Source organism: Palaemon carinicauda, chromosome 4 (assembly GCF_036898095.1).
Source record: "Palaemon carinicauda isolate YSFRI2023 chromosome 4, ASM3689809v2, whole genome shotgun sequence".
NCBI lineage: Eukaryota > Metazoa > Arthropoda > Malacostraca > Decapoda > Palaemonidae > Palaemon > Palaemon carinicauda.
The window spans coordinates 149,645,521-149,659,228 of NC_090728.1; the positions used below are offsets into that span (position 1 = coordinate 149,645,521).

At 42.6% G+C, this 13,708-nt stretch overlaps 1 protein-coding gene across 4 annotated transcripts in view; it reads left to right on the top strand.

The window, feature by feature from the left end:
* Positions 1 to 13,708, top strand: part of LOC137640109 (CREB-regulated transcription coactivator 1-like) — a 272,709-nt gene that overhangs the window by 236,832 nt on the left and 22,169 nt on the right. For all 4 annotated transcript variants that reach the window (XM_068372574.1, XM_068372577.1, XM_068372576.1 and 1 more), the window contains one exon: positions 12,915 to 13,106. In XM_068372574.1, the coding sequence (XP_068228675.1) occupies positions 12,915 to 13,106 (192 nt within the window). The remainder of the gene's footprint in view (positions 1 to 12,914; positions 13,107 to 13,708) is intronic.

Genomic DNA, 13,708 nt, shown 5'->3' on the forward strand with positions numbered 1-13,708 from the left:
ATTCTTTACAGTGTATAATTTTTAGCTCCTGCTCCACAGTGAAATTGGAGTAATTTATTGTGTTAGGAGCAAGGCCTGTCACCGGAGGCACCATAGGCGCTATCGTTCATTATGCATGTGTTATTTAGTTAGCAGAATGATTCCCCGTGTATCCTCGTATCGTTTTATTGATTCAATGGGAGATAGTACATCTCCTAGAATTGAATAACTCGATACTTGTCTCCTGTGGAGATTTAAGGGTAATCCCTCCTTCCCTCTGAGTGCCGCTGTAGTCGGCAGCCCTTTATGGTCTTGCCATAGAGTAGTTCACTCCGGCTTGACTAGGCTAGAGTTTTTCTGTCTCCCACCTTTGCCGGCGAGAGCTCGGCTTTGGTTTTGACAGAATCTCAGAGTATTCAGTCTTTCTGCCGGCGGGAGAGCTACAGGGTGAGTAGTCACTCCCCTGCCGGCTTAGCCGCCGGCATAGGAGGCTAAGCCTCCCTAGGCCGCACCTGAAGTGGTAGTATGTTGCCGCCACCTTCTCCCTTGTGGTCTAGAAGACTAGTCCTGTGTTGGCAGACCCTGGGCTGAAGAATAGACATTCTTCTGCCGCCTAGGCCGCCGCCTCTTAACACCATTTCGGCAGACCCTAAGCTGAAGAATAGATATTCTTTTGCCGCCTAGGATGGCGCCAATATCGAAACAGCGTTTCTTCCTTGTGTGGTAGCGGCAAGGTAGCGGCGGCAACCTTGCCGCCGCCTTCCATACTTTATACAGGACCCTTTTCTCTGCCCCCTCTGTCCTTTAGTGATGACTTAGCCATCGCATTCCTTGTGGCCGTCGTCCTGCAATCTCACCACTTGCCGGGTTGGTTGCGGGGCTGGCTGGGCTCCTACATAAGCAGCTGTTTAGCCACTCAGTCTTTCCCTTATGGACATAAGGATCTGGGGAGGTTGTGTCGGCTATTGCGGCTGCCGGTGGGAGACCCTTCTGCCGCTGAAGGTTCTTCAGTCCTCCCTTGGACTGCCATCCACAGTCCTGTAACCAGAAATGCCAGCAACGGACTGTGTGGCTGGATGGAAGCTTGAATGATGCATTCTCCCCTTACATTTGAACCTTTTTTTCTGGAGGAAGGCAGTAAGATGGTATACTTACATCCTTATTTACTGTAAACATACATTGTTATAAGGCAGCCCTTCACTCCATGCCTTCTCTCTCTCTCTATCAGCTAGTTCCGCCAGGTACTAACCCGGCTGGCAGCATGCCGGCTGGGCCGGTGCCGTCAGGTACTTCCTCAGTCGGCGGCATGCTGGCCGGACTGTGCCGCCAGGTGCTAGCCCTGCCGGTAACATGCCGGCTGAACTACAGTATATGATTATACAGTAGCCAGTATATTTGCAGTAGAGTATATACTGCAGATATAAAACTATTGTATATATTATACAGTAGTTATTTCCAACATATCTTGTGTATCCTTGCCCAATATTTTGCTGAGACCAGTCTAATATTGAAAGAATAGAATTCCTTCAATATTCTGATTAGAAATCAGTTTACAATTCACCCTACAATATTAAATGTTTCTGAAGGGTCAGTGGATGTACACTTTCTATCCCTAAAGGTTAGAACCCTTATCTTTGAGTTTTCCTGATCAGGAAACTCTATAGTCTTAATATTGGAAGGGAAGGTCACAGCAATTGGCTGGGTGGGATAAACAAGTATGTGTCTTTTCTAATTTCTAGTCCAGTTGGCAACATGCCGGCCGGACCGGGCCGCCAGGTGCTAGCCATGCTGGCAACACACCGGCTGAACTACAGTATATGATTATACAGTAGCCAGTATATTTGCAATATAGTATATACTGCAAACAGAAAACTGTAGTATTATTATATAGTAGTTAATTTCTATCATATCTTGTGCACTCTTGGACAGGCTTTTGCTGAGACCGAACCTATATTGAAAGAATAGAATTCCTTCATTACTCTGGTTGGAAATCAGCTAATACTTACCCCACAATATTAAATAAGTAGAAGGATCAGTGGCAGTGTACACTTTTTCTATCCCTAGGGTTTAGAACCCTTCTCCTTCGAGTTGCCCTGATAAAGGAAACTCTTTATCTTTAATATTGGGGGGAGGTTACAGCAATTGGATGGGAGGGATACACAAGTATGTGTCTTTCCCTATTTCTTTCTAGCTTACTATCCTAAGCTATAATGATTAAAATATAAATAATGGCATATCTGTTTATCATGTAAGATAAACAATCATACACTCATTTTGTTTTCCTTTCTTTATAGGAGGAACCCCAGATGAAATGCGATGCAGTCTTCTGCAATCTTAGGAGTAAGTACTTTTACGGTCATAAAGCATGCAGGTCTCATGCCCCCTTCAATATTGGGACCCCAAGTCTGCAATATCTGCCGGACCTTAGTGACCGAAGTTTTTGATGACCCCAAGTCAATGGAGTCTAGGGATGCGGCACGTAAAAAGCTACGCAAATCGGTAAGAGGGTTCCAGAAGAACTCTCCGGGACCATACCTACCTAACGATAGGATTCGTAGCTTACTGTTCCCGAAAGCAGGTAGTGAAATGGTGGTGCCTCAAGCATGACTCACACCTCCCTGCGTCCAGATTGCCATCGAGACGGAGGGCAGGGAGGCACCTCTGGAAGAAGATGACGATGTCGTGTCGGAATTCCTTCCGTCTGTGCCGGCCCCGGAGCCGTTACCCTCGACGTCTTCACCTTCTACCCCTCTATTGAACAAAATGAGCCAGGCGCTGGCCCGTCTTACAGATTTAATGGAGAACATTCGCAAACGAGGCAAAACAAGGGAAGCGAAATTCAAGAGAGAGCTCCGTGAAGCTCCACTCATCGCCTCCCGAGGGTCATTTAAGCTACCCAGAGACCAAGACCTCCCGACATGTTCCAAAACCAATCCCTGGAGGTATGCAGAGCTTATGCCGATTTTGGACGGCAAACTCTACATCTAAGAGAGGATGGGAGCTGTCCCTTTAGACGACATCCAGTTTTGGCCAAGCTTTAAAGCTTTCCTTGATTGCTTCATTCAACTGAAGCATGAACCAAGGTCAAAAAAGGAGACAGAACCGAAGGAAGTCATGGTTTTCGACCACGATAAGGCACAGGCTCTCTTGTCAAGTAGCCTGAGAAAGGTGGGTTACTCGGTGTCGAAAATGTCCGCCTTGAGCAAGAAACATTTCTTGCTCCTGCTTCAATAGCATTCCCCTTTACGTGGAAGGCATTTGCCAAGGCAGTGGAGGCAGGCAAACCATGCCCTGCACTTGAGGAGTGCAGGCCTCTGTCACTAGTCTTGCCCATGCAGGAGAAGGATTAGAAGGAAGTCCACCCAACCTTCTCAGTAGGGAAACTGGACGCGGACATAGCTGGACGACAGTTTAGCGAGAATCTCCCTAAACTTTCTGAGTTTCTCTTGTGCAAGGAACAAGAGACAAAGGAGAGACTTGCGGCCTCTTTATCCCTACAAAACTGCATAGAGATGTGTGCAACCCAACGAAATACCCCAGACATGCTCATGGTCCTGGCCAAAATGCATATGGCCACCTTAGTAAAAGACCTATATGCTTTTATGAAGGCTAGGAGAGCCTATAGAGAGTTCGTGTTTGCTGCTGCAACAGTGAAACATGAACTCAGGAAGCTGATATCTTCCAACATCTGGGGTAAAGACCTCTTTCCAAACGAAGTAGTCAAAGAGGCAGTCGAGAAAGCCGCCACGGAGAATAGGAACCTTCTCCAGAAGTGGGACATCTCTTCAAAGAGGAAGTTTTCCCTGGATTTGGGTCCCCAACCTAAAAGGAAGACGAAGAAGTGTGGACTTCTTCCTCGGTCTGCTCAACAACATCCCACAGTTTCTATGACCGCGGTGCCCCAAGTAGGCAGTCGAGGAGGTAAACCCTCCGATCAATCGAAGCAAGGAGACGCTTCCGGTAGGAGGGAGGCTCCAACAATTTCAGGATCGTTGGACCTTCGATCCTTGGGCCCAAGACCTAATCAAGATTGGACTAGGATGAAAGTCCAGAAAATTCCAGGGAAAGCTGTTTTGTGTTCCCAAGAAGGACTCAAGAAAACTCAGAGTCATTCTGTACTTGTCGCCACTCAACAAGTTCATAAGAAACAGCAAGTTCAGGATGTTAGTCCTTCTACACATAAGGACCCTATTACAAAAAGGGGCGTTCACAGTCTCGATAGACCTGACAAATGCCTATTGGAGGTCAGTCACCCCCTCTCTTCCAACCTAGGATTCAAGTTACAGAAGATGAAGTATGTTCTAAGAGCCATACTCTTCGGACTAAACATAGTCCCAAGTATCTTCAAGAAATTGGCAGACGCAGTCGTGCGACAACTACGCCTAGAAGGTGTTCAGGTAGCAGCGTACCTGGACGACTGGGCGGTGCCGGGAGCATCTGAAACGGCTTGTCTGCAAGCATCCAAAGAAGTGATCCAGTTCCTGAAATATCTGGGATGCAAAATCAACTTCAAGAAGTCTCGACTCTCTCCACCTCAAAGTTTTCAATGGTTGGAAAGCCATTGGAACCTGAGGTCACATTGTCTCTCCATTCCCTCAGGGAAGAGGAGGGAGATCGCAGGGTCAGTCAAGAGACTACTGTAATCCAACAGGAGTTCAAGACGCTAACAGGAAAGAGTACTGAACTCTCTCCAGAGCACAGCTGAAAGATGCGTCAGGCGTCTGGAGAAGATACGCATCAAACGCTCGAAGAGATCTAATATGACCGATATTGGCCTTACTTTGATCACTTCTCAACCCATGGTTGAAGGCTAAGAGCCTAATGAGGACGCAACCACCTCTACCATTGATGATCATCCACATGGATGCCCTGACGGAAGAATGGGGATTTCACTCCCAGCAAAGGAAAGTCTAGTGGACTTGGTCATCTCTGTTCAAGGCCCTTCTCATCAACATTTTGGAAGCCATGTTAGTCCTTTTGACGTTGGGAAAACTCTCCCCATGCAGATCAGCCCTCATCAGGCTGATCTTGGACAGCGAAGTGATAGTGAGATGTCTGAACCGACAATGCTCGAGATCGTCCCATATAATCTACCTATCAGCAGTTCACTTATAAGTGATCGGCAATGTGACAGCGGATGCTCTACTCAGGCTCAAGCCAATAGAGTCAGAATGGTCCACAGACACAGACTCATTCTCCTCCATCTTGAAGCAAGTCCCGGGACTGCAGAACGACCTCTTCGTGACGAGCGTCATCAAGAAACTACCTCGATATGTAGCCCCATACGAGGACCCTCTAGAGGAGATAACGGACGCCATGTCCCTAGTTTGGAACGGATGTACCCGGAATTTCCTGTTCCTTCCATCCAATCTCCTGCTGAAGGTCCTCAACACGCTGAGATCCTTACAAGGAACGGCAGTTCTAGTGGCTCCCAAATAGCCCAAGAGCAACTGGTTCCCTCTAGTGAGGGAACTGAGGCTGAGGCTGGTCCTTGTACTGGACCCAGCACTATCTCAACGGGTTCAAAAGTTAACTGTCTTTCATTCATCACAGAGAATGCAAAACCTTCATTTCCTGATTTTCTCGCCCTAGCGGTTCAGAAAAGATTTGGGATCTCTAAAGGCATTATAGACTTCTTAGACGAATACAAGTCTAAGTCAACTAGAAGACAATATGAATTGTCCTGGAAAAAGTGGGTTGCTATTGTTAAAGCAAAAGGACCGAAAGAAATTTCAAAAGACTTCTGTCTGCCCTTCTTTATCCACCTTCATAATCAAGGTCTGGCACCTAACACGATAACTACGTGTCAGTCAGCCTTGACTAGACCTCTTCTATATGCCTTTCAAGTGGATCTGACGAACGAAATCTTTAACAAGATCCCAAAGGCTTGCGCTAGACTAAGGCCTGCAGTTCCTCCAAAGCCCATTTCATGGTCTTTGGACAAGGTCCTACATTATGCTTCATCTGTGAATAATGAAGATTGTTCTCTCTAGGATCTAACCCAGAAGGTTATTTTCCTGTTCGCTATAGCCTCAGGGGCTAGAGTTAGTGAAATTGTAGCCCTATCAAGAGATGAGGGCCACATTCAGTTCACAGAAGTGGGAGACCTGAATCTCTTTCCTGGTCCAGCTTTTCTCGCCAAGAACGAGCTACTCACTAAAAGATGGGGTCCCTGGAGAATCTGCCCTCTGAAGGAAGATGTCTCTCTACGTCCAGTTGAGTGTCTAAAGGTCTATCTTCGTAGAACTTCAGACTTCAGGAGAAGACAGCTCTTCAAAGGAGAAACCTCAGGATCAAACTTATCCCTAAAACAACTGAGGGCGAAGCTCACCTACTTCATTCGCAGGGTGGATCCTGACAGTACACCCGCAGGTCATGATCTGAGGAAAATTGCTTCATCACTGAACTTTTTTCAGTATATGGACTTTGAGTGTCTTCGCTCATATACTGGATGGAAATCATCCAGAGTGTTCTACAAACACTACGCTAAGCAAGTCCATGAACTGAAGTATTATGTGGTGGCGGCAGGTAGTGTATTAAAACCTGTCGTCTAGTGCTGCGATGAACAGTTAATTGATTGGGACTATCAATTAGGGTGAAAAGGTGTTGACACTTCCAATGCGATACCTTTTAAATGAGTGCTACCATAGTGACACTTAGACTGTTCAAAATCTCAGGTGTGGAATTATACAGATAACACTTGTGCCGTGTGTACATAGGACACAGTGTTGATAGTATACAACATTTTCAGGATTTATATTGGGAAAATTTATCCAAAATTTTCAGTTTTTGTGTGGCACTCATCATTTCTTCCCTTTTAGGGAGGGAAAATATTTTCTGTATACGTTGCATGTATAATTCCTTTAACACGTTACATTCGTTACACTAATTTTTCCATTTAGTCATTTATTCGAAATAAATGTCTATTAGAATGTAATTGCGTTCTATTTCGCCCTGCAATTTGCACATTAAGTATGCCAGAGTTCTCTTATTTATTTATTTAAGTAATCCTCATATCATTGTATGCTTACAAACAATGGTTATAGTTGACACTTATATTGTTCCGACAATATATACAAACTGTGAGACCGTTTGTATATCTGGTGGATACTTATGTTTGTTCATACAATATATGCTAACCTTGAGGTCCCTTTTCTACTGTCTAGTATGACTCTTCCCTGCAGGGGGCAGGAAGCACTAACATAGTCTATGATTAGTGGTAATGACGGATAACAGTAACGTCATTTGTCTCAATGGTCCAGATGACCATAGAAAAATTGTCCCAAGGTTAAGGCACCTATGAAAATCCTCAGATGCAGTACTTTCTAGTAATTCTCTGGTAAACTTCCATCAAGACGACATGGCTTGAGTTCGCTCAAAATCTATTTTTGGGTGAGATAGCCATGTCGTCCTGATGGACTCACCCTCCTTTTCTATAGAAAAGGCCTTGGCATGATCCCTCCCAAAACTACTATATGTGTAGCACCATGCTCAATACTACTAGGAATAACCGCCATCTTGGATATGGCGCCATCTAGATACTCAATAGTAGTATGGGAGGAAGGGTAACTTTGATAACGGCTCCCCTTCTAATTTGCCACTCTTCCCCCTCGAGGCGAAAACGCTATTCGAGGTGAAGATTGCTATGTGTCGTATCAAGATATACGTTCCCTGATTTATGCGATATCCTTAAGAGAAATTTTAAGGATATTGGCGCCAGGAGTTAGAGTTCTGGAGACCTAAAGGTAAATTTTCTGGGAATATCACTGTAGTTCAAATATCCCTAGGAAGCTACTTATAGGAACCTTCCATCAGGACGACATGGCTATCTCACCCAAAAATAGATTTTTCGCTTCGCTCAAAATCCGTTTTGGAAAGAAGTGAAGAGAGTAAGGAAGACTGGTTCAAGAATTGAAGAGACAGTGAAAGATGGAAATGGAAGGTTGTTAAAAGGAGAGGAGGCAAGGAAAAGGTGGGCGGAATATTTTGAAAGTTTACTGAATGTTGAGGATAATAGGGAGGCAGATATAATTGCTGTTGCAGGTGTTGAGGTGCCGGTGATGGGAGATGAGAATGAGAGAGAGATTACAAGAGAGGAAGTGAGGAGAGCACTAGATGAAACGAGAGTAGGAAAATCATCTGGTATGGATGGTGTGAGAGCTGAGATGTTGAAGGAAGGCGGTGCGACCTTACTTAAATGGTTGGTGAGATTGTTGAATATGTGTTATGTGTTGTCATTGGTACCAGTAGATTGGGTTTGTGCGTGTATTGTACCACTATATAAGGGTAAGGTAGATGTGCATGAGTGTTGTAATTCAAGGGGTATTAGTTTGTTGAGTGTAGTTGGAAAAGTGTATGGTAGAGTACTGATTAATAGGATTAAGGATAAAACAGAGAATGCAATCTTAGAAGTATAGGGTGATTTTAGAAAACGTGGAGGTTGTATTAATCAGATTTTTACAGGTAGGCAGATATGCGAGAAATATTTAGCAAAAGGTAAGGAGGTGTATGTTGCGTTTATGGATCTGGAGAAAGCGTATGATAGAGTTGATTGGGAAGCAATGTGGAATGTGATGAGGTTATATAGAATTGGTGGGAGGTTGTTGCAAGCAGTGAAAAGTTTCTACAAAGGTAGTAAAGCATGTGTTAGGATAGGAAATGAAGTGAGCGATTGGTTTCCGGTGAGATTGGGGCTGAGACAGGGATGTGTGATGTTGCCGTGGTTGTTTAACTTGTATGTTGGTGGAGTGGTGAGAGAGGTGAATGCTCGAGTGCTTGTACGAGGATTGAAACTGGTAGACGAGAATGACCATGAATGGGAGGTAAATCAGTTGTTGTTTGCGGATGATACTGTACTGGTTGTGGACGCAGAAAAGAAGCTTAGCCGATTAGTGACAGAATTTGGAAGGGTGTGTGAAAGAAGGAAGTTGAGAGTTAATGTGGGTAAAAGTAAGGTTATGAGATGTACGAGAAGGGAAGGTGGTGCGAGGTTGAATGTCATGTTGAATGGAGAGTTACTTGAGGAGGTGGATCAGTTTAAGTACTTGTGGTATGTTGTCGCAGCAAATGGTGGAGTGGAAGCAGAGGTACGTCAGAGAGTGAATGAAGGATGCAAAGTGTTGGGGGCAGTTAAGGGAGTAGTAAACAATGGAGGGTTGGGTATGAATGTAAAGAGAGTTCTGTATGAGAAAGTGACTGGACTAACTGTGATGTATGGATCAGAGTTGTGGGGAATGAAAGTGACGGAGAGACAGAAATTGAATATTTGAGATGAAGTGTCTAAGGGGTATGACTGGTGTATCTCGAGCAGATAGGGTTAGGAACGAAGTTGCTTTTTCAGTTTTAGCGTCATTGCGTTAATCGTTGATGAAATGGTTGTTCTGTCGTCGACGCAATGGCGCAACTGGTAACGCAACTGCCCCGGACTGGTCGAAAGCATAGCAAAATACTTAGTTTTGTGCACATAGGAGCGTTTTGCAGTGCTTTTATGAAGCAACAACGTTAGGTATACAAGGGCTATTTGCCAAGTGTGAGAGCCAAGTCTTAAGCCATAAAGCTACAGATGTAGAGGCAAGTAAGTGAAGTGATTTTCCGTCGCAGCGGTGTAACGGTGCAAGCCACAGTGGAGCAACCCTGTTCCGTAGGAAAACTACTTGGAATAATTTCTATTCTTTGAGTACCCATGTGTGTTGGCTCAATGGCTTGCAAGTTTGAGGATTGGCAAGTAGATGCAAAGGAGTGAGCCGCTCAGCTGCTTTAGCGTGACCTTGGAGCCCAACCCTAATTCTGAAAGTTTAGGTACAAGTGGTAAACTTTTTAAGAATGATGGTACATAGTTGCCTCATCATGTAGGCACTAACTATGAAGGTGACCACCCAATTCACAATTATTATCCTGAGTAAAAACTATAAAACTTTCTTGAAATTTTATCAGGATGTATGACCTTCTTAATGTCAAATCTGTAATCACTGTTCCAATGGACTTGATGCTAAGGATTAAAGTATGTTGTACCAGTCAAGGCTTCAATGATCTTACAGGGGTTTTGCTCTTCTTCTTGTTCAACCAAAGACTTATCTCAGTATGTAAGGTTCAGTGATATTAGTTGTATACTTACCATTTCTCATGTCATGAATGTCATTGGTAGGCATGCTCTGGCTCCCTCATCTTTTGGGTCAATTTTGTGGAAGCCATTTAAGTTTTACTCATGAAAGGTTATGGAGGGAGGCCATAGGTCATATGAACTAGTAGGAGTGGGCCTTTGGCAGTACCAGTGTTCATTTGATCAACAAGGCATGACATAATCAGGGCTTATTGAATGATTCTCTCCTTTAGCAGAGCCATTGTCTTGTTGTACCAGCTGTTTATCATGTGTTGAAACACTTTAAAAACCTTTTGGGCTTTTCACTTGGTAATATTTTTTTTAGCTCTGCACTGAAGATACTTTTGACCCTTGTTTGCTTTGTTTTAGAATTAGGAAGAAGTTTAATTCTATCCCAAGAACCTGGTTTCATCCTTTTGTCCCAAGAACACGGTTTCATCCTTTCATCCTAATATTGGGAGAAAGAGGCATTGCTAGTCCAAGTCTCCAGGTAGAGAGGATAAAGGCAGACGAAGCTTTACTTTTCTTTGCAGCTGCATGTACTCTTGTGTGTTATTCATTGCTTACTCACATGGAGGTGGTGTTCAGAATTTGCAGCAGCTATGATATCCATGCTGTAAAGGTTTGCTGTTTTGTGTAATGAATGGTACAATATATTTCTGCCCTTGAAGCATCTATTTCTGTTATGTAGAACTGTACATGTTTCTTTGTGATTAGAAGATACTGTAATATATCAATAAGTGTGATACAGTAACCCTTTCTTGTATCTTTATTCTTCATTGTTTGGAGAAGGCTTGGAGGCTCACAACTTGATGGTTGCCCAGTGTGCCATCAAGGCTTGGTAATCCTCCAATGAGGATGATCTTTGTCCTGTTTGGACATTTTGGTTTCGTCTTTAACACTCACAAGAATTGTGCCTCTGTTTCTCACCCCTTTCCTCCCCAGGGTAATTATAAGTCTCGGTTCTCAAAAAAAAACAGCTTCTTATTTGTTGAGGCAGACCTTAGGTAGATATGTCAAATACACATTTATCTCACTCTAGGTACTTGCACTGGAAGTTTGAATATTTGACATTTAAATGTAATATAAAGCTTCCAGTCATCACTTAGTGGGAATGCTTTACTTATGTCATGTCACTCAACATCTAGATATTTTTGTGTTAGGTATTTGAATACCTTGGCAGGACTTTTCCTAATATGTAGTATGTGGGTTTTCTCCTCCTTCATAATCCTCATTATTTCTGGTGCTTGGGTGGCATAGTGTTTTGGATTAAAAGTCTTCATACTTTAGACTGCTGGTGAGTGCATGGTTACAATATCCCCATTTAGACAAGAATTACTAATTTGTTATGTCTTACTGACTATCCCTTAATGTTACATTTAGAAGAGTAAATTTTTGGCTTTACATCCCAGATGAATTTAGTGTGAGTATTGTCTTCTCACCCCCCTTTTGTCTTCTTTCCATTCAGCATCATCTGATGTCTTATTTATGGTCCTTTTGGTAATCCATAATTTTTGGAGTTATAGTGAACAAACACTTTTTAGGTCATACGGTCATACAGTATTTTCAGTATACCGCTTTATTCTTCGTGTACGACATGCTTATTTTAGCATGACCTTAAAATTATATTTACAGCGAGCCACGTTTTCAGAAAGTAGCCTGTTTAGAAAAATACTTAGACTAACAAAACCCTTTCAACAGAGGCTATCCATCTCTTGCTGAACTTTTTAAAAAGCTGGTGCTGTTTCCATTCCTAAAAACCACGATGTAAGTAAAATTGCCTTTACCATAGCATTCTTTGCTAATAGGCTATTTCACCACGCCCAGAAGTTTATGGGTTGGTCTTTGCATAGGGCGTTCATTAAATACTATCTGAAACAAATCCAAGCAATACAACATACATGCATAATACTTGCAGCATTCAGAATCCCTGCAGGGGTAGTTCGGAAGTAAGGGCCAAATCACCACGCCCTTAGGCAGATTGTATTCTTCTGTCACCCTTGTGAGGAAAGAGTCAGACTTGTTAGTTTTTTTTTCTTACTCTGGGAACATGCGTCCAGGTTGTAGGTTGCGCTTAATGACAGACATTTGTCTACTTATTAATACACTGGTATTTGGTCCTTGGGGACCACACAGTACTTGAATCCTAAAAAAAGAATTTGACCAAGGAAAAACTTATTTTTTGGGAGGTGCTGTGTGGTTTCCCTCACTCCTCCCTAGCCTCAAGCAGGAGAGTGGAGCGTTGTTATATTCCTTCGATCTTGAATCGTGGTTGAAGGCTTATTGTGACATGATGCACTCTGTTGAGAACTGAACCGATGGTTCCTTTATGGGACACTGTGCATGATGTCATTCATAGCAGATAATTTTCATCTACTGAGGTGCTGTGGTAAGTTCTAATGAGCCTGAATTTACAAGGTCTCTTATACACACTGAGTCAGTGCCTTGCACATTGATACACTGACCATAGTGTAGGGGAAATAGTATTTATGTCATATTGCATTTGCTGTTCTAGCCTTAACAGTCCTTGAAGACCACACAGCACCTTCCCAAAGATAAATTTTTCCTTAGTCAAAACTCTGAGGAAAAATCAGGCAATATTATTCTTGACTGTAAAAATGTTTATCCTGGAGAACTTCCTATTCTTAACTTTTAAATGGATTTTCAATTTTTTTCATGTTTTTAAAGTATTACAGGTGTTTTATCATTTCAGGTGATGTTCTTTCAATATTCATACACTTAATTTTGAAATTGCTCCCTCATTTGTGAATGTGAACTTAAATCTTGATACTTTGTGCACTTAATATAATTGAAACATATTAATTCTTCATGACAGACTGGAGGACTAGGGAGCTTCAGTAGTAACAGTCCTAGTGATTCCCGTAGTGCTCCGCCATCCCCTAGCGCCCCCCAGGCATCTCCTGCATCATCACCGGGCGTCTCCCTTTCTAAAACGCCGTTCAATTATGAATACCCAACTCACGCACAAACCAATCAGCTCAATCAACAGTTTGAGCAGTGTAATATGGTAAGGTTAAACCTAATATAATTGCAAAATTTGATATTTAGTACATATTTAATTAGAATTTTCAGTTTGTTTTTATATGATAAGGAATCCTCAGTATGTTACTTAGTGTATAGCAGGGCCAATACCATTAGTCCTATCCCTTACTTGTCAGAGCATTGATTGGACATTCCATGCCTATTGATTTTCATATCAAAACTAACTGCAATCAGCCATACTAGATTTGTTAACTTGTTAACTTTAATGTTCAGAACAGTGGTCGCCAACCGGTTTTTTTAATTTTAGTGTTTTCCCATAGTTTTGTGATGATAATTTAACGTATATTTTGGTGCACTTTTAGAATTTATATGTGAATCTTATTAAACACAATGCGCAACTGTTTCTCAATTTACCAATTCTTCTTTTTTGTGTGTTAGTGGTGTCAAATTAAAATAAAATATGATGTCATAGACCAATAATTAGTATGAAAAACAAGCAAGTATTTTGCATTTTTAGTAAAAGCAAAGATAAAATAGCTAATGATGATAGTTATACCTCACTTAACTGCAAAGTTAACTAGGCACCATCAGAAAAAATATTGGAAATAGAGGCATAAAAATATTAGA